At 45.0% G+C, this 19605-nt stretch overlaps 2 protein-coding genes across 3 annotated transcripts in view; both read left to right on the top strand.

Annotated features, from left to right (window-relative positions):
- The window catches only part of LOC110532459 (pleckstrin homology domain-containing family A member 5), a 109425-nt gene extending 108714 nt beyond the window's left edge, over nucleotides 1-711 (top strand). The window contains exon 22 of the mRNA XM_036989714.1: nucleotides 20-711. The gene's annotated coding sequence lies outside the window, so the exon portion shown is untranslated. The remainder of the gene's footprint in view (nucleotides 1-19) is intronic.
- Nucleotides 712-2952: 2241 nt separating this feature from the next.
- The window catches only part of LOC110525494 (zinc finger protein aebp2), a 64332-nt gene continuing 47679 nt past the window's right edge, over nucleotides 2953-19605 (top strand). For both annotated transcript variants that reach the window (XM_021605644.2, XM_021605663.2), the window contains exon 1: nucleotides 2953-3678. In XM_021605644.2, the coding sequence (XP_021461319.1) occupies nucleotides 3041-3678 (638 nt within the window). In that variant the 5' untranslated portion in view covers nucleotides 2953-3040. The remainder of the gene's footprint in view (nucleotides 3679-19605) is intronic.

Below are 19605 nucleotides of genomic sequence, written 5' to 3' on the forward strand. Positions count from 1 at the left end.
TCTCTCCCTCTCGTTTTAGCCCAGGCCCTGGCTTCAGTGAAGACCTACAGGTGAGAGATGTGATGAGGAGGCTCCTGTTTGCTGTAAAGAAGACCTCTACACAAGGACATGATACACCCAGCACAAAGTGTAGACCAAGAGAACTGTACTCGACAGACAGATAGTTGGACCACGCCATGAGCTGGGCCTTATATGCTGTCTGCTCAATCTATGCCTCACTGTGACATCACATCCTCCTGTGCCATGGCGTCACTTCCTGTGATGTCATCACAATTTGACGTCATCACCACCACAATCTCCACTCTCCCTCCCTTGCCCCATGGGATCACAACTTTGCAACAAAAAACACAATAATAAGACATCGATACTGTTGTTTGCTGTTGGAGTAGTTTGTTTCATTGTCGTAATTTATATTGTTTGGAGTTTGTTTGAATATGACTGATGTGTGTGTCAAGAATATATGGACTGAACCCTTCTGTGATGAGGATGGCACACTGTTATGCCATTGATTCTTTCATAGTTTAAGAGTTCCACTGTTCAGCATTGTTTCATAACTCTTATTGCATTTCAGTTCATTTTTGAGTTCGTATTGAGTTTACATTTTAGTTTAATCCCAGAATTACCCTCAATCTACACACAATACCCTATAATGACAAAACAAAAATAGGTTTTCAGAAATGTTTGCGAATGTAAAAAAAAAAAAAAAAAAAAGGAAATTGACATAAGTATTCAGACCCTTTACTCAGTACTTTGTTGAAGCACCTTTGGCAGCAATTACAGTCTCGAGTCTTCTTGGGTATGACGCTACAAGCTTGGCACACCTGTATTTAGGGAGTGTCTCCCATTCTTCTCTGCAGATCCTCTCAAGCTCTGTCATGTTGGATGGGGAGCGTCGCTGCACAGCTATTTTCAGGCCTTTCCAGAGATGTTCGATCAGGTTCAAGTCCGACCTCTGGCTGGGCCACTCAAGGACATTCAGAGACTTGTCCCGAAGCCACTCCTGCGTTGTCTTGGCTGTGTGCTACGGGCCGTTGTCCTGGTGGAAAGTGAACCTGGTCCTGAGTGCTCTGGAGCAGGTTTTCATCAAGGATCTCGCTGTGCTTTGCTCCGTTCATCTTTCCTTCGAGCATGACTAGTCTCCCAGTCCCTGCCACTGAAAAACATCCCCACAGCATGATGCTGCCACCACCATGCTTCACTGTTGGGATGGTGTCAGGTTTCCTCCAGACGGGATGCTTTGCATTCAGGCCAAAGAGTTCAATCTTGGTTTCACCATCAGACTAAGAGTCCTTTAGGTGCCTTTTGGCAAACTCCAAGCGGGCTGTTGTGTGCCTTTTACTGAGGAGTGGCTTCCGTCTGGCCACTCTACCATAAAGGCTTGATTGGTGGAGCGCTGCAGAGATGGTTGTCCTTCTCGAACATTCTCCCATCTCCGAAGAGGAAATCTGGATCTCTGTCAGAGTGACGATTGGTTCTTGGTCACCTCCATGACCAAGGCCCTTCTCCCCCAATTGCTCAGTTTGGCCATGCGGCCAACTCTAGGAAGGGTCTTGGAGGTTCCAAACTTCTTACATTTAAGAATTATGAAGGCCACTGTTCTTGGGGACCTTCAGTGTTGCAGAAATGTTTTGGTACCCTTTCCCAGATCTGTGCCTCGACACAAACCTGTCTCGTAGCTCTACAGCCTATTCCATGGCTATGTTTTTGCTCTGACATGCACTGTCAACTGTGGGAACTTATATAGACAGGTGTGTGCCTTTCAAAAGCATGCCCAATCAATTGAATTTACCACAGGTGGACTCCAATCAAGTTGTAGACATGACATGGTCATTATAGGGTATTGTATGTAGATTGTTTAAATTCATGTTTTCATTTTAGAAAAAGGGTGTGACATAACAAAATGTGGAAAAAGGGAATGGGTCTGAATTCTTTCCGAATGCACATCCATAACAAGCTACAATGCTATTATTAGAGTTGGGATATGAACATTTGCATATGATCTGTTCTATATAATGTTCTATAAATGTTTCTGATATTACACAGTGGTCGTTTGGTGGTGGTTACTATTCTGTCATATAGAGATGTATTGAAAATTATTAGTATTTACACCTAACCATCCTAACTGAGGGCTGTTAGACAATACACTATTGTATTGAACAAAATATGCACATGTAGCACATGGGGATGTTGGAAACTTCCTACTCAGCCTTAAGTGTCCCTCTTGCATCGCCTCGTTGGCTAGCTTTTGAGGTGGCGTGGTAGCTAAGAAGCTTGTGGACAGCAGTAATGTGGTTGTGCAGAGGTCCCAAGTTCACGCCAGGTAAGGGTGAAACGGGAGGAAGTGGTCCTCGCTAAACAAGCAGCGTGATGTCCTTTACACACAGATAGTGTTTATTTTTTATTTTTTTTTACTTTCCAGTTGCTTGGAGAACAATAAGAAACTCAGGCACAGGTGATCTTGGATGATCCATAAACAACTGAGTGGATCTCAAACCAACGCTGAAGTTGTGGCCTAAGAGGTAAAACTGCTACAGGAGACCATTATGAAGGTCTTAAAAGTGATCACAATCTGCATGTGCTTCCATAAGATTTTAAATGAGATGTTGGTCGTTTTTGCACTAGGCATATAACAATGGAATGTCACTGGTATAGTAAGGTGAAGTTCAAAGGAAACCCCTAGAACGGAAGGTTTAAAATTGGAGCAATGGCTCCCCCGTGTGGTCACAGATAAAACAGCTCTGGATTGGCGTACTGCTACCCATTTTTAGACCCGTGATTATAAACATTTGCAACTGAGATACAATGGTGCAATGTATCGGCGATTGACCTATCCGTTCAATCTCAAATATCTGCAGGCAACCCGTTGTGATTTCTCACACACGTGATTTGTCAAGGAGCGAAAATATGACGTCACTATTTATCCCCGCCCCGCTACGCTTCTGTCCAATGTGTACACCAGGCCAGTCGTGCGACAAATGACGATGGGCAGTACAGCAATAGCTGTGGAGATCGTGAACGTAGCCATTGGTGTTCTGCAAACATGGCTACCGATGCTTCTGAGTTGGAGACTCCCGTATTGAGCGAGGAAAACAGTGAAATGCTTACAGAAAAGACCGAAAAGGAAAAGCAGCAAGATCCAGAAGCAGTGAAAGATGAGGCGGGTGATAGCTGGGTAGATGCACCGCTGAAAATTGCGGAAGCGGTTGCGGAGTGTGTGCAAGACGGAGAAGTAGGGGATGCGAAACCTGCTGCAGAGGAGGAGGCCGTGGCTGTCGGAGCGGTAGCGGCTGCGGAAGCGGTAGTGGTGGTGACAGTGGCAACAACAGTCGCAGCAGCAACAAGGGACGCGAATGATGACGTGGTGGTGGGATGCCAACTTGCCAAATCAGAGGAAGATAGCTTGGGTCCGGAGGACGATGTTGATACCAGTGATAATGTTTTTGACGATACGGTAAATGAAATAGAAATTAAACCGGAAGAGCCGAGAGAAGAGCGCCAGTTGCCTGTTATAGTGAGTTGCGTGAAAGGCAAAGCCACCAGTGAGGATGCCCCGGAGTCTGCGGAAGAGAAAACAAACACAGGAGGCGGGGAGCTTGCGGTTGGGGACAAGAGGAGAGCCAGTGTAGAAATGTCATCCTCGGACGGAGAGCCACTCAGCCGGATGGATTCAGAGGACAGGTTGGTTCTTCTAAGATGTTTAGACAAACATCGGCATATGTTTTGATTTCACACTCAGCTAGAACCCTAATCATATTGAGTGAATGTGCGACCACGAATACTATAAGAAAAGTTTTTCTGCGAATATGCTGGCGCATTCATGATCCAGTACATTGTATCCAGTGCCCTCTCTCCCATGTCACATCTTGTGCTAAAGAAATGTACTTAGAAATTATTTGTGAAGCAAAATAGGTTATGTAGGCTTCATTCAGGTGCGGATTTTGAGGCCCAAGGCAGAGACAGACCAGTTTATAACTATCAAAATGTATTACCTTTTAATGTCAGTCTCAGCCCAGAGCTGTTTGGCGCTGGCTTGAAGGATATTGCAAATGCAGACTGAAAATACTTGAAATTCCCATCACTAGTAGTGTTTTTTACATCACCACATAGAAGACAAGGAGGCAGGAAAATAGATAAGGGGAGAAAGAATATTACTCTTTTAAATTCATTGGATTTATTTGATATGATTATTAATACATTATATTTATTGGCTGGGCCCCTCTTAAATCAAATCAAATGAAATTTTATTTGTCACATACACATGGTTAGCAGATGTTAATGCGAGTGTAGCGAAATGCTTGTGCTTCTAGTTCTGACAATGAAGTAATAACCAAAGAGTAATCTAGCTAACAATTCCAAAACTACTACCTTATACATACAAGTGTAAAGGGATAAAGAATATGTACATAAAGATATATGAATGAGTGATGGTACAGAGCGGCATAGGCAAGATGCAGTAGATGGTATTGAGTACAGTATATACATATGAGATGAATATGTAAACAAAGTGGCATAGTTTAAAGTGGCTAGTGATACATGTATTACATAAAGATGCAGTAGATGATATAGAGTACAGTATATACGTACGTATACATATGAGATAAATAATGTAGTGTATGTAAACATTATATTAAGTAGCATTGTTTAAAGTGGCTAGTGATATATTTTACATCAATTCCCATCAATTCCCATTATTAAAGTGGCTGGAGTTGAGTCAGTGGCAGCAGCCACTCAATGTTAGTGGTGGCTGTTTAACAGTCTGATTGCCTTGAGATAGAAGCTGTTTTTCAGTCTCTCGGTCCCAGCTTTGATGCACCTGTACTGACCTCGCCTTCTGGATGATAGCGGGGTGAACAGGCAGTGGCTTCGGGTGGTTGTTGTCCTTGATGATCTTTATGGCCTTCCTGTGACATCGGGTGGTGTAGGTGTCCTGGAGGGCAGGTAGTTTGCCCCCGGTGATGCGTTGTGCAGACCTCACTACCCTCTGGAGAGCCTTACGGTTGTGGGTGGAGCAGTTGCCGTACCAGGCGGTGATACAGCCCGACAGGATGCTCTCGATTGTGCATCTGTAGAAGTTTGTGAGTGCTTTTGGTGACAAGCCAAATTTCTTCAGCCTCCTGAGGTTGAAGAGGCGCTGCTGCGCCTTCTTCACGATGCTGTCTGTGTGGGTGGACCAATTCAGTGTGTCTGTGATGTGTACGCCGAGGAACTTAACTTACTACCCTCTCCACTACTGTTCCATCGATGTGGATAGGGGGGTGTTCCCTCTGCTGTTTCCTGAAGTCCACAATCATCTCCTTAGTTTTGTTGAGTGTGAGGTTATTTTCCTGACACCACACTCCGAGGGCCCTCACCTCCTCCCTGTAGGCCGTCTCGTTGTTGTTGGTAATCAAGCCTACCACTGTTGTGTCGTCCACAAACTTGATGATTGAGTTGGAGGCGTGCGTGGCCACGCAGTCGTGGGTGAACAGGAAGTACAGGAGAGGGCTCAGAACGCACCCTTGTGGGGCCTCAGTGTTGAGGATCAGCGGGGTGGAGATGTTGTTACCTACCCTCACCACCTGGGGGCGGCCCATCAGGAAGTCCAGTACCCAGTTGCACAGGGCGGGGTCGAGACCCAGGGTCTCGAGCTTGATGACGAGTTTGGAGGGTACTATGGTGTTATATGCTGAGCTGTAGTCGGTGAACAGCATTCTCACATACAGTGCCTTGCGAAAGTATTCGGCCCCCTTGAACTTTGCGACCTTTTGCCACATTTAAGGCTTCAAACATAAAGATATAAAACTGTATTTTTTTGAAGAACCAACAACAAGTGGGACACAATCATGAAGTGGAATGACATTTATTGGATATTTCAAACTTTTTTAACAAATCAAAAACTGAAAAATTTGGCGTGCAAAATTATTCAGCCCCTTTACTTTCAGTGCAGCAAACTCTCTCCAGAAGTTCAGTGAGGATCTCTGAATGATCCAATGTTGACCTAAATGACTAATGATGATAAATACAATCCACCTGTGTGTAATCAAGTCTCCGTATAAATGCACCTGCACTGTGATAGTCTCAGAGGTCCGTTAAAAGCGCAGAGAGCATCATGAAGAACAAGGAACACACCAGGCATGTCCGAGATACTGTTGTGAAGAAGTTTAAAGCCGGATTTGGATACAAAAAGATTTCCCAAGCTTTAAATATCCCAAGGAGCACTGTGCAAGCGATAATATTGAAATGGAAGGAGTATCAGACCACTGCAAATCTACCATGACCTGGCCGTCCCTCTAAACTTTCAGCTCATACAAGGAGAAGACTGATCAGAGATGCAGCCAAGAGGCCCATGATCACTCTGGATGAACTGCAGAGATCTACAGCTGAGGTGGGAGACTCTGTCCATAGGACAATAATCAGTCGTATATTGCACAAATCTGGCTTTTATGGAAGAGTGGCAAGAAGAAAGCCATTTCTTAAAGATATCCATAAAAAGTGTAATTTAAAGTTTGCCACAAGCCACCTGGGAGACACACCAAACATGTGGAAGAAGATGCTCTGGTCAGATGAAACCAAAATGTAACTTTTTGGCAACAATGCAAAATGTTATGTTTGGCGTAAAAGCAACACAGCTGAACACACCATCCCCACTGTCAAACATGGTGGTGGCAGCATCATGGTTTGGGCCTGCTTTTCTTCAGCAGGGACAGGGAAGATGGTTAAAATTGATGGGAAGATGGATGGAGCCAAATACAGGACCATTCTGGAAGAAAACCTAATGCAGTCTGCAAAAGACCTGAGACTGGGACGGAGATTTGTCTTCCAACAAGAATATGATCTAAAACATAAAGCAAAATCTACAATGTAATGGTTCAAAAATAAACATATCCAGGTGTTAGAATGGCCAAGTCAAAGTCCAGACCTGAATCCAATCGAGAATCTGTGGAAAGAACTGAAAACTGCTGTTCACAAATGCTCTCCATCCAACCTCACTGAGCTCGAGCTGTTTTGCAAGGAGGAATGGGAAAACATTTCAGTCTCTCGATGTGCAAAACTGATAGAGACAGACCCCAAGCGACTTACAGCTGTAATCGCAGCAAAAGGTGGCGCTACAAAGTATTAACTTAAGGGGGCTGAATAATTTTGTACGCCCAATTTTTCAGTTTTTGATTTGTTAAAAAAGGTTGAAATATCCAATAAATGTCGTTCCACTTCATGATTGTGTCCCACTTGTTGTTGATTCTTCACAAAAAATACAGTTTTATATCTTTATGTTTGAAGCCTGAAATGTGGCAAAAGGTCGCAAAGTTCAAGGGGGCCGAATACTTTCGCAAGGCACTGTAGGTATTCCTCTTGTCCAGATGGCTTAGGGCAGTGTGGTTGAGATTGCATCGTCTGTGGACCTATTTGGGCGGTAAGCAAATTGGACTGGGTCTAGGGTGTCAGGTAGGGTGGAGGTGATATGGTCCTTGACTAGTCTCTCAAAGCACTTCATGATGACGGAAGTGAGTGCTAAGGTAGTCGTTTAGCTCAGTTACCTTAGCTTTCTTGGGAACAGGAACAATGGTGGCCCTCTTGAAGCATGTGGGAACAGCAGACTGGGATAGGGATCGATTGAATATGTCCGTAAACACACCAGCCAGCTGGTCTGCGCATGCTCTGAGGGCGCGGCTGGGGATGCCGTCTGGGCCTCCAGCCTTGCGAGGGTTAACACGTTTAAATGTTTTACTCACCTCGGCTGCAGTGAAGGAGAGTCTGCATGTTTTGGTTGCGGGCCGTGTCAGTGGCACTGTATTGTCCTCAAAGCGGGCAAAAAAGTTATTTAGTCTGCCTGGGAGCAAGGCATCCTGGCCCGTGACTGGGCTGGTTTTCTTTTTGTAATCCGTGATTGACTGTAGACCCTGCCACATACCTCTTGTGTCTGAGCCGTTGAATTGCGATTCTACTTTGTCTCTATACTGACGCTTAGCTTGTTTGATTGCCTTGCGGAGGTAATAGCTACACTGTTTGTATTCGGTCATCTTTCCGGTCACCTTGCCCTGATTAAAAGCAGTGGTTCGCGCTTTCAGTTTCACGCGAATGCTGCCATCAATCCATGGTTTCTGGTTTGGGAATGTTTTAATCGTTGCTATGGGAACGACATCTTCAACGCACGTTCTAATGAACTCGCTCACCGAATCAGCGTATTCGTCAATGTTGTTGTCTGACGCAATACGAAACATATCCCAGTCCACGTGATGGAAGCAGTCTTGGAGCGTGGAATCAGATTGGTCGGACCAGCGTTGAACAGACCTCAGCGTGGGAGCTTCTTGTTTTAGCTTCTGTCTGTAGGCAGGGAGTAACAAAATGGAGTCGTGGTCAGCTTTTCCGAAGGAGTGCGGGGGAGGGCCTTATATGCATTGCGGAAGTTAGAATAGCAATGATCCAAGGTTTTACCAGCCCTGGTTGTGCAATCGATATGCTGTTACAATTTAGGGAGTCTTGTTTTCAGATTAGCCTTGTTAAAATCCCCAGCTACAATGAATGCAGCCTCAGGATATATGGATTCCAGTTTGCAAAGAGTCAAATAAAGTTTGTTCAGAGCCATCGATGTGTCTGCTTGGGGGGGGGGGGGGGGGGGGATATATACGGCTGTGATTATAATCGAAGAGAATTCCCTTGGTAGATAATGCGGTCGACATTTGATTGTGAGGAATTCTAAATCAGGTGAACAGAAGGACTTCAGTTCCTGTGGTGTGGTCACAACAACATTCGTCTCGTTAACCATAAAGCATACGCCCCTGCCCCTCTTCTTACCAGAAAAATGTTTCTTTCTTTTGGCGCGATGCGTGGAGAAACCAGCTGGCTGCACCGACTCCGATAGCGTCTCTCGAGTGAGCCATGTTTCCGTGAAGCAAAGACCGTTACAGTCCCTGATGTCCCTCTGGAATGCTACACGTAAAAAAACAAAAAACTGCATAGTTTCCTAGGAACGCGAAGCGAGGCGGCCATCTCTGTCGGCGCCGGAAGTAACTTTTTTCTTAGGATCCTCTTAAGTGCTGCTTGGTGTGTGTCTTGTGATTTAAGGCTGCTGAGGTTTTCTGCCTGAATGGTGATCTTCATCATACAGTGCCTGTGTCATCTTGCCGGGAAATACGGTATTAGCGGTAGTTCACACAAGGGGGAGCAATTCTTTTTTTTAAAGCCCCAAAACTTCACTTACCAGATGTGGGTGAGCGCATCTCCATCTAGCTGGGAGTCCTTCAATCTTTCTACTTTGACTGAATCGAGTTATCCATCCGGCTATACATACACACACACACACACACACACACACACACACACACACACGTAAATAAGAGCCTAAAGGTGAAAACAACTTCAGGAGATGAAATAACGCTTTGAAGACATCAACAGCATCATTGCTCAAAATAGTATGCAGCATAATCTGGATATGTATGCAACAAAAGTTAAACATTCACCTTCTGCTACCATTTCTGTTAAGCCGTCTACACATAGTTTGACGCATTCGTTCAGTAAATCCAACGTAGGCACCCCACCGAATGCACTGCAACACAATGTCACAAGGCAAAAGCAGCATTTCATTGGAAATTAATGTAATTCTGTTGTACCAAAATGCAATGACGCTGTCGGTGTGATCGAAGCTTAAGGACTTGAACCCCAGCCCTCTAGTAGACAACACCCAGAGCAACCAAGACAGCACTCCTTCCCAGGGGCTTCGTCAGGATGCGATCCCCATTGCTGCCAGTCTGCTGCTTGACACAATCACTGATCTCCTTCAAATCATTAGCCCTGCACATCAGAGCTTTAGGCTGCACCCCATACTGCTTCTCCACCAAGTTAAAATAGTCATGCTTCAGGCTGGACAATAGAACAAGTCAAAATTCACCCAAGGCTGAAAAATGGCCAAAGAATTTTGGCTGAGCTGGAACACTAGCGCGATGCCTTAGCAAATGAATTGAAACAAACCTTTGCAGAGCCTCTTCTGACTGTGATGCTTAGAATTCGATTTCCCCTAAATTACACACATCCTAGATCTGAATGAATGAAATATTCTTATTAAATACTTTTTTCTTTACATAGTTGAATGTGCTGACAACAAAATCACACAAAAATGATCAATGGAAATCAAATGTATCATCCCATGGAGGTCTGGATTTGGAGTCACACTCAAAATTAAAGTGGAAAACCACACTACAGGCTGATCCAACTTTGATGTAATGTTCTTAAAACAAGTCAAAATGAGGCTCAGTAGTGTGTGTGGCCTCCACGTGCCTGTATGACCACCCTACAACGCCTGGGCATGCTCCTGATGAGGTGGCGGATGGTCTCCTGAGGGATCTCCTCCCAGACCTGGACTAAAGCATCCGCCAACTCCTGGACAGTCTGTTGGTGGATGGAGCGAGACATGATGTCCCAGATGTGCTCAATTGGATTCAGGTCTGGGGAACGGGCGGGCCAGTCCATAGCATCAATGCCTTCCTCTTGCAGGAACTGCTGACACACTCCAGCCACATGAGGTCTAGCATTGTCTTGCATTAGGAGGAACCCAGGGCCAACCGCACCAGCATATGGTCTCACAAGGGGTCTGAGGATCTCATCTCGGGACCTAGTGGCAGTACCTTTGGCGAGCACATGGAGGGCTGTGCGGCCCCCCAAAGAAATGCCACCCCACACCATGACTGACCCACCGCCAAACCGGTCATGCTGGAGGATGTTGCAGGCAGCAGAACGTTCTCCACGGCGTCTCCAGACTGTCACGTCTGTCACATGTGCTCAGTGTGAACCTGCTTTCATCTGTGAAGAGCACAGGGCGCTAGTGGCGAATTTGCCAATCTTGGTGTTCTCTAGCAAATGCCAAACGTCCTGCACGGTGTTGGGCTGTAAGCACAACCCCCACCTGTGGACGTCAGGCCCTCATACCACCCTCATGGAGTCTGTTTCTGACCGTTTGAGCAGACACATGCACATTTGTGGCCTGCTGGAGGTCATTTTGCAGGGCTCTAGCAGTGCTCCTCCTGCTCCTCCTTGCACAAAGGCGGAGGTAGCGGTCCTGCTGCTGGGTTGTTGCCCTCCTACAGCCTCCTCCACGTCTCCTGATGTACTGGCCTGTCTCCTGGTAGCGCCTCCATGCTCTGGACACTACACTGACAGACACAGCAAACCTTCTTGCCACAGCTCGCATTGATGTGCCATCCTGGATCATCTGCGCTACCTGAGCCACTTGTGTGGGTTGTAGACTCCGTCTCATGCTACCACTAGAGTGAAAGCACCGCCAGCATTCAAAAGTGACCAAAACATCCGCCAGGAAGCATAGGAACTGAGAAGTGGTCTGTGGTCAGTCCCTGCAGAACCACTCCTTTATTGGGGGTGTCTTGCTAATTACCTATAATTTCCACCTGTTGTCTATTCCATTTGCACAACAGCATGTGAAATGTATTGTCAATCAGTGTTGCTTCCTAAGTGGACAGTTTCATTTCACAGAAGTGTGATTGACTTGGAGTTACATTGTGTTGTTTAAGTGTTCCCTTTATTTTTTTGAGCAGTGTATATTTGATAATATATCAACCGAGTGTGTAGCTTTTTCAATAACTGCGGTAGAAATAATGGCTGCTTTACTCAGTTGTGCAAAACTCACTCTGAGAGCCCCCACCTATCCACTTACGCAATGTGATCCTTCACGCTCACTTTTCAAAATAAAAGCCTGAAACTATGTCAAAAGACTGTTGACACCGTAGGGAAGCCATAGAAAAAGGAATCTGGTTGATATCCCTTTAAATGGAGGATAGGCATGCATAGAAACAGAGAGGTTTCAAAATAAGAGGCACTTCCTGATTGGATTTTCCTCAGGCTTTCGCCTGCAATATCAGTTCTGTTATACTCACAGACAATATTTTTTATAGTTTTGGAAACTTTAGAGTGTTTTCTATCCTAATCTGACAATTATATGCATATTCTAGTTTCTGAGGCTGAGAAATAGGCAGTCTCAAATGGGTACTGCCCCCTACATGCAAAAGGTTAAACACTGTTTCCCATGCTTGTTCAATGAACCATAAACAATTAATGAACATGCACCTGTGGAATGGTCGTTAAGACACGAACAGCTTACAGACGGTAGGCAATTAAGGTCACAGTTATGAACATTTAGGACACTAAAGAGTCCTTTCTACTGACTGAAAAATACCAAAAGAAAGATGCCCAGCATCCCTGCTCATCTGCGTGAACGTGCCTTGGGCATGCTGCAAGGAGGCATGAGGACTGCAGATGTGGCCAGGGCAATAAATTGCAATATCTGTACTGTGAGACGCCTAAGACAGCGTTACAGGGAGACAGGCTGGAGAGCTGATCATCCTCGCAGTGGCAGACCACGTGTAACAACACCTGCACAGGATCGGTACATCCGAACATCACACCTATGGGACAGGTACAGGATGGCAACAGCAACTGCCCGAGTTACACCAGGAATGCACAATCCCTCCATCAGTGCTCAGACTGTCCGCAATAGGCTGAGAGAGGCTGGACTGAGGGCTTGTAGGTCTGTTGTAAGGCAGGTCCTCACCAGACATCACCAGCAACAACGTCACCTATGGGCACAAACCCACCGTCGCTGGACCAGACAGGACCCGCAAAAATATAGCCCTTCTTATATCAGCTAATATCTCAAAGTGCTGTACAGAAACCCAGCCTAAAACCCCAAATGGCAAGCAATGCAGGTGTAGAAGCACGGTGGCTAGGAAAAACTCCCTAGATAGTCCAAAACCTAGGAAGAAACCTAGAGAGGAATTATAACAGAACATGGCCAAGATGTTCAAATGTTCATAAATGACCAGCATGGTCAAATAATAATTATCACAGAAGTTGCAACAGGTTAGCACCTCAGGAGTAAAGGTCAGTTGGCTTTTCATAGCATATCATTGAGAGTATCTCTACCGCTCCTGCTGTCTCTAGAGAGTTAAAAACAGCAGTTGTGGGACAGGTAGCACGTCCAGTGAACAGGTCAGAGTTCCATAGCCGCAGGCAGAACAGTTGCAACTGGAACAACAGCACGGCCAGGTGGACTGGGGACAGCAAGGAGTCGTCATGCCAGTTAGTCCTGAGGCATTGTCCTAGGGCTCAGGTCCTCCGAGAGATAGAAAGAAAGAGATAATTAGAGAGAGCATACTTACATTCACACAGGACACCGGATAAGACAGGAGAAATACTCCAGCTATAGCAGATTGACCCTAGCCCCCGACACAAACTACTGCAGCATAAATACTGGAGGCTGAGATGGGAGGGGTCTGGAGACACTGTGGCCCCATCCGGTGATACCCCCGGACAGGGCCAAATAGGCAGGATATAACCCCACCCACTTTGCCAAAGCACAGCACCCACACCACTAGAGGGATATCTTCAACCACCAACTTACCATCCTGAGACGAGGCCGAGTATAGCCCACAAAGATCTCCGCCACTGCACAACCCAAGGGGGGGGCACCAACCCAGACAGATAGACCACGTCAGTGACTCAACCCACTCATGTGACGCACCCCTCAGGGATGGCATGAAAGAGCACCAGTAAGCCAGTGACTCAGCCCCTCTAAAATGGTTAGAGGTAGAGAATCCCAGTGGAGAGAGGGGAACCGGCCAGGCAGAGACAGCAAGGGCGGTTCGTTGCTCCAGAGCCTTTCCGTTCACCTTCACACTCCTGGGCCAGACTACACTCAATCATAGGACCCACTGAAGAGATGAGTCTTCAGTAAAGACTTAAAGGTTGAGACCCGAGTCTGCGTCTCTCACATGGGTAGGCAGACCATTCCATAAAAATGGAGCTCTATAGGAGAAAGCTGTTTGCTTAGAAATTTTAGGGACAATTAGGAGGCCTGCGTCTTGTGACCGTAGCGTACGTGTAGGTATGTACGGCAGGACCAAATCAGAAAGATAGGGAGGAACAAGCCCATGTAAATGCTTTATAGGTTAGCAGTAAAACCTTGAAATCAGCCCTTGCCTTAACAGGAAGCCAGTGTAGGGAGGCAAGCACTGGAGTAATATGATCAAATTTTGGGGTTCTAGTCAGGATTCTAGCAGACATATTTAGCACTAACTGAAGTTCATTTAGTGCTTTAAACAGTAGCCGGAAAGTAGAGCATTGCAGTAGTCTAACCTAGAAGTAACAAAACCATGGATACATTTTTCTGCATCAATTTTGGACAGAAAGTTTCTGATTTTTGCAATGTTACGTAGATGGAAAAAAGCTGTCATCGAAACGTCTTGATATGTTCGGAAATATCCATTAGCAATGTTGAAAGAGGGGAGATCTAAAAAATGCAACAACTATCATGGGGTGCTAATATGACTGGGATAATGCCTTTGGCTGCTAGACAATGAAAGAAAGTTGGAGAGAAAAATCAATAGACGGGGATAATGCATATGAGGAAGTCTTAAATAATGGTTAAATAAAAATAAATATGAGGAAGTCTTTTAAAATAATTGTTTCTATGGTGGTGATTTTGGCTATAGGCTACTTTGAAGCAAGGTAAGACATGACTCATAATATGAAGTAAAATGTATTGGTTTCAAACGATTTAAGGAACAGGAAAAATATAGGTATGCTAATGATAGACCTAGCTGTCTTCTAGTAGATGGAAAGACTTTCCCAAAAACCTTCTTATTTAAATGTTACCTAGCTACAAAGTAGCCTTTGCCTACCTGGCAGATTAATATCATAATTGTCTGCATCAATCCAGTGGCCATTTGTTTTGCAATCTCTACAGAAACATGATAACCAAACAGTGCTAGGTGCCTGTGCACTTGAATTAAAGGGTAACTGCACACAAAAACCTAAACATGATTATTCATAGACCTCAAGAGGTCTCCTGGTGTGGTTTAAGCATTGTTATGGACTTAGAAATCAAATGTTTTTGTTGTTCTATTAAGAAAGCATGACATTGAGAGCAAAAACCCTGGGGTAAAAATATATTTCAAACCTGTGAATTTATGACTGTCTCATTTCTGTTTCAATAGTAGGCCCACTATTAACCTACTTGCACAGTACAGCTTGAGTTGGCCTGACTGTGAAAAACCAATATGGGATTTATCATTCAGCTTGTGTGTCACTGTTGCTCATAGAATGTTTCACACAGGGTGCCTTTTCTTCCCTGGGTGTACTCTAATTGGCAAAATTAGGGTATACTCACTTCTCCAGGCACCACTACACCACTGCGATGACCATGCTTTGTAATGTTTCTGAAACAAGAAATATATTAGGAAGAAGTAATGTGGTAGGCTATATTGTTCAAGTAGGCTAATAGTGGGCCTACAGAGTACTTCTGGCGCCGACAGAGATGGCCGCCTCGCTTCGCGTTCCTAGGAAACTATGCAGTTTTTTGTTTTTTTACGTGTTATTTCTTACATTGGTACCCCAGGTCATCTTGGGTTTCATTACATACAGTCGAGAAGAACTACTGAACATAAGAGCAGCGTCAACTCACCATCAGTACGACCAAGAATATGACTTTCGCGAAGCGGATCCTGTGTTCTGCCTTTCACCCAGGACAACGGAATGGATCCCAGCCGGCGACCCAAAAAAACGACTTCGTAAAAGGGGGAAACGGAGCGGTCTTCTGGTCAGACTCCGGAGACGGGCACATCGTGCACCACTCCCTAGCATTCTTCTCGCCAATGTCCAGTCTCTTGACAACAAGGTTGATGAAATCCGAGCAAGGGTAGCATTCCAGAGGGACATCAGAGACTGTAACGTTCTTTGCTTCACGGAAACATGGCTCACTGGAGAGATGCATCGCGCAGACAGAAACAAACATCTTTCTGGTAAGAAGAGGGGCGGGGGCGTATGCTTCATGGTTAACGTGACGTGGTGTGATCATAACAACATACAGGTACTCAAGTCCTTCTGTTCACCTGAATTAGAATTCCTCACAATCAAATGTCGACCGCATTATCTACCAAGGGAATTCTCTTCGATTATAATCACAGCCGTATATATTCCCCCCCAAGCAGACACATCGATGGCTCTGAACTCTGTGCAAACTGGAATCCATTTATCCAGATGCTGCATTCATTGTAGCTGGGGATTTTAACAAGGCTAATCTGAAAACAAGACTCCCTAAATTTTATCAGCATATCGATTGCGCAACCAGGGCTGGAAAAACCTTGGATCACTGCTATTCTAACTTCCGCGACGCATATAAGGCCCTGCACCGCCCTCCTTTCGGAAAAGCTGACCACGACTCAATTTTGTTGATCCCTGCCTACAGACAGAAACTAAAACAAGAAGCTCCCGCGCTGAGGTCTGTTCAACGCTGGTCCGACCAATCTGACTCCACACTCCAAGACTGCTTCCATCACGTGGACTGGGATATGTTTCGTATTGCGTCAGACAACAACATTGACGAATACGCTGATTCGGTGAGCGAGTTCATTAGAACGTGTGTTGAAGATGTCGTTCCCATAGCAAAGATTAAAACATTCCCAAACCAGAAACCGTGGATTGATGGCAGCATTCGCGTGAAACTGAAAGCCAGAACCACTGCTTTTAATCAGGGCAAGGTGACCGGAAACATGACCGAATACAAACAGTGTAACTATTCCCTCCGCAAGGCAATCAAACAAGCTAAGCGTCAGTATAGAGACAAAGTAGAATCTCAATTCAACGGCTCAGACACGAGGTATGTGGCAGGGTCTACAGTCAATCATGGATTACAAAAAGAAAACCGGCCCGTCACGGACCAGGATGTCTTGCTCCCTCCCAGGCAGACTAAATTACTTTTTGCCCGCTTTGAGGACAATACAGTGCCACTGACACGGCACACGATGCAATCTCAACCACACTGCACACTGCCCTAACCCATCTGGACAAGAGGAATACCTATGTGAGAATGCTGTTCATCGACTACAGCTCGGCATTTAACACCATTGTGCCCTCCAAGCTCGAGACCCTGGGTCTCGACCCCGCCCTGTGCAACTGGGTACTGGACTTCCTGACGGGCTGCCACCAGGTGGTGAGGGTAAGCAACAACATTTCCACCCCGCTGATCCTCAACACTGGGGCCCCACAAGGGTGCGTTCTGAGCCCTCTCCTGTACTCCCTGTTCACCCACGACTGCGTGGCCACGTACGCCTCCAACTCAATCATCAAGTTTGCGGACGACACAACAGTGGTAGACTTGATTACCAACAACGACGAGACTGCCTACAGGGAGGAGGTGAGGGCCCTCGGAGTGTGGTGTAAGGGAAATAACCTCACACTCAACGTCAACAAAACTAAGGAGATGATTGTGGACTTCAGGAAACAGCAGAGGGAACACCCCCCTATCCACATCGATGGAACAGTAGTGGAGAGGGTAGTAAGTTTTAAGTTCCTCAGGGTACACATCACAGACAAACTGAATTGGTCCACCCACACAGACAGCATCGTGAAGAAGGCGCAGCAGCGCCTCTTCAACCTCAGGAGGCTGAAGAAATTTGGCTTGTCACCGAAAGCACTCACAAACTTCTACAGATGCACAATCAAGAGCATTCTGTCGGGCTGTATCACCGCCTGGTACGGCAACTGCTCCGCCCACAACCGTAAGGCTCTCCAGAGGGTAGTGAGGTCTGCACAACGCATCACCGGGGGCAAACTACCTGCCCTCCAGGACACCTACACCACCCGATGTCACAGGAAGGCCATAAAGATCATCAAGGACAACAACCACCCGAAGCCACTGCCTGTTCACCCCGCTATCATCCAGAAGGCGAGGTCAGTACAGGTGCATCAAAGCTGGGACCGAGAGACTGAAAAACAGCTTCTATCTCAAGGCCATCAGACTGTTAAACAGCCACCACTAACATTGAGTGGCTGCTGCTCAACTCCAGCCACTTTAATAATGGGAATTGATGGGAAATGATGTAAAATATATCACTAGCCACTTTAAACAATGCTACCTAATATAATGTTTACATACCCTACATTATTCATCTCATATGTAAATGTATATACTGTGCTTTATATAATCTACTGCATCTTTATGTAATACATGTATCACTAGCCACTTTACCTATGCTACTTTGTTTACATACTCATCTCATATGTTTATACTGCACTCAATACCATCTACTGTATCTTGCCTATGCCGCTCTGTACCATCACTCATTCATATATCTTTATGTACATATTCTTTATCCCCTTACACTTGTGTCTATAAGGTAGTAGTTTTGGAATTGTTAGCTAGATTACTTGTTGATTATTACTGCATTGTCGGAACTAGAAGCACAAGCATTTCGCTACAATCGCATTATCATCTGCTAACCATGTGTATGTGACAAATAAAATTTGATTTGATTTGATTTCATTACATTTTTTGTGACCTGAATCTTTTAACCAAAATATCAGATGAGACAAAAAAAAACTAACCAATTTACTTGCCCTAGCAGAGCTGGTTAGGCTGTTTTTATGTTATCCAGAGAGTTGGTGACTGCAACTGTGCTTCTGGAAACAATTTTATTACGCTTTTTTTTGCTAACGTTTACTGACACCGGCCATATTCAACGGGTGTTGACCGTTCGTAAATTTGTCAGTTAATCCTCTCTCGAATATACCAGCTACGTCTATCAGCAGTTGTCGCAGTGACATCCATTAATATTCTATTGAAATGGTTACTTGCATAGTTGAGTTTTTTGTTAATAAGACATGTAGCTAGCTAGCTAAACAATTAACCATAATCCCAACTCATGACGTTACTACCCTGCATGAATATGCAGGTAGATAACCAACCAGGTTCAAGGTTAGCTAGCTAGCTAACTAGCAAAACAAATGGATCTGAGATATTAGTAATATTACTTCACAGATCATACGTTAGCTAGCTGACCTAACAACAGCAGTCAAGCACCCAAGCTAACTGGCTGACGTTGGCTAGTTTGCTAGCTACTTCCAGATGCAAATGAGAGAACAGCTCACTCAGAACATTTTAGTCGCCCTAGCAGATCTGGTTAGTCTGTTTTTATGTTATCCAGAGCGTTGGTAACTGCAACTGTGCTGCTGGCAAAAAATGTATTATTGAACATTTATACAGTAACATTTTTCCCAACGTTTACTGACACCGGCCATATTCAACGGGTGTTGAGCGTTCGTAAATGTGTCACTCAGACGTGAGTGCTCTGAAATCAGAGTAGATAGCTAGAGCAAATGTACCAGCTACGTCTATCAACAGTTGTTGCAGTGACATGAACATTTTATTGAAATAGTTACTTGCATAGTGGAGTCTTTTGTTAAGATATGTCGCTAGCTAGCTAAACAATGAACCATAAACCCAACTCATGACGTTATTACCCACCATGAATCTGCAGGTAGCTAACCAACCAGGTTCAATGTTTGCTAGCTAACATTAGGCTATAACTAGCAAAGCAAATGGCTCTGAGATACAAATAATATTACTACACAGATCATACACATAACGTTAACTATTGAGTCAGCCAGCTAACATTAACTAGCTAGCTAACAGTATGCTTTAACTTGAAATGAAAACAAATTTCTGACACAATTAGAAATGTGTAATATCTGAAAATGTAGCTAGCTACACTATTATACCCCCGTATACATGGATGGACGCTTCTACCTCTCTGTCACGGTTGCCCTTAGTTTGAAGATGTAATC

This window comes from Oncorhynchus mykiss, chromosome 1 (genome assembly GCF_013265735.2).
Source record: "Oncorhynchus mykiss isolate Arlee chromosome 1, USDA_OmykA_1.1, whole genome shotgun sequence".
Lineage (NCBI taxonomy): Eukaryota > Metazoa > Chordata > Actinopteri > Salmoniformes > Salmonidae > Oncorhynchus > Oncorhynchus mykiss.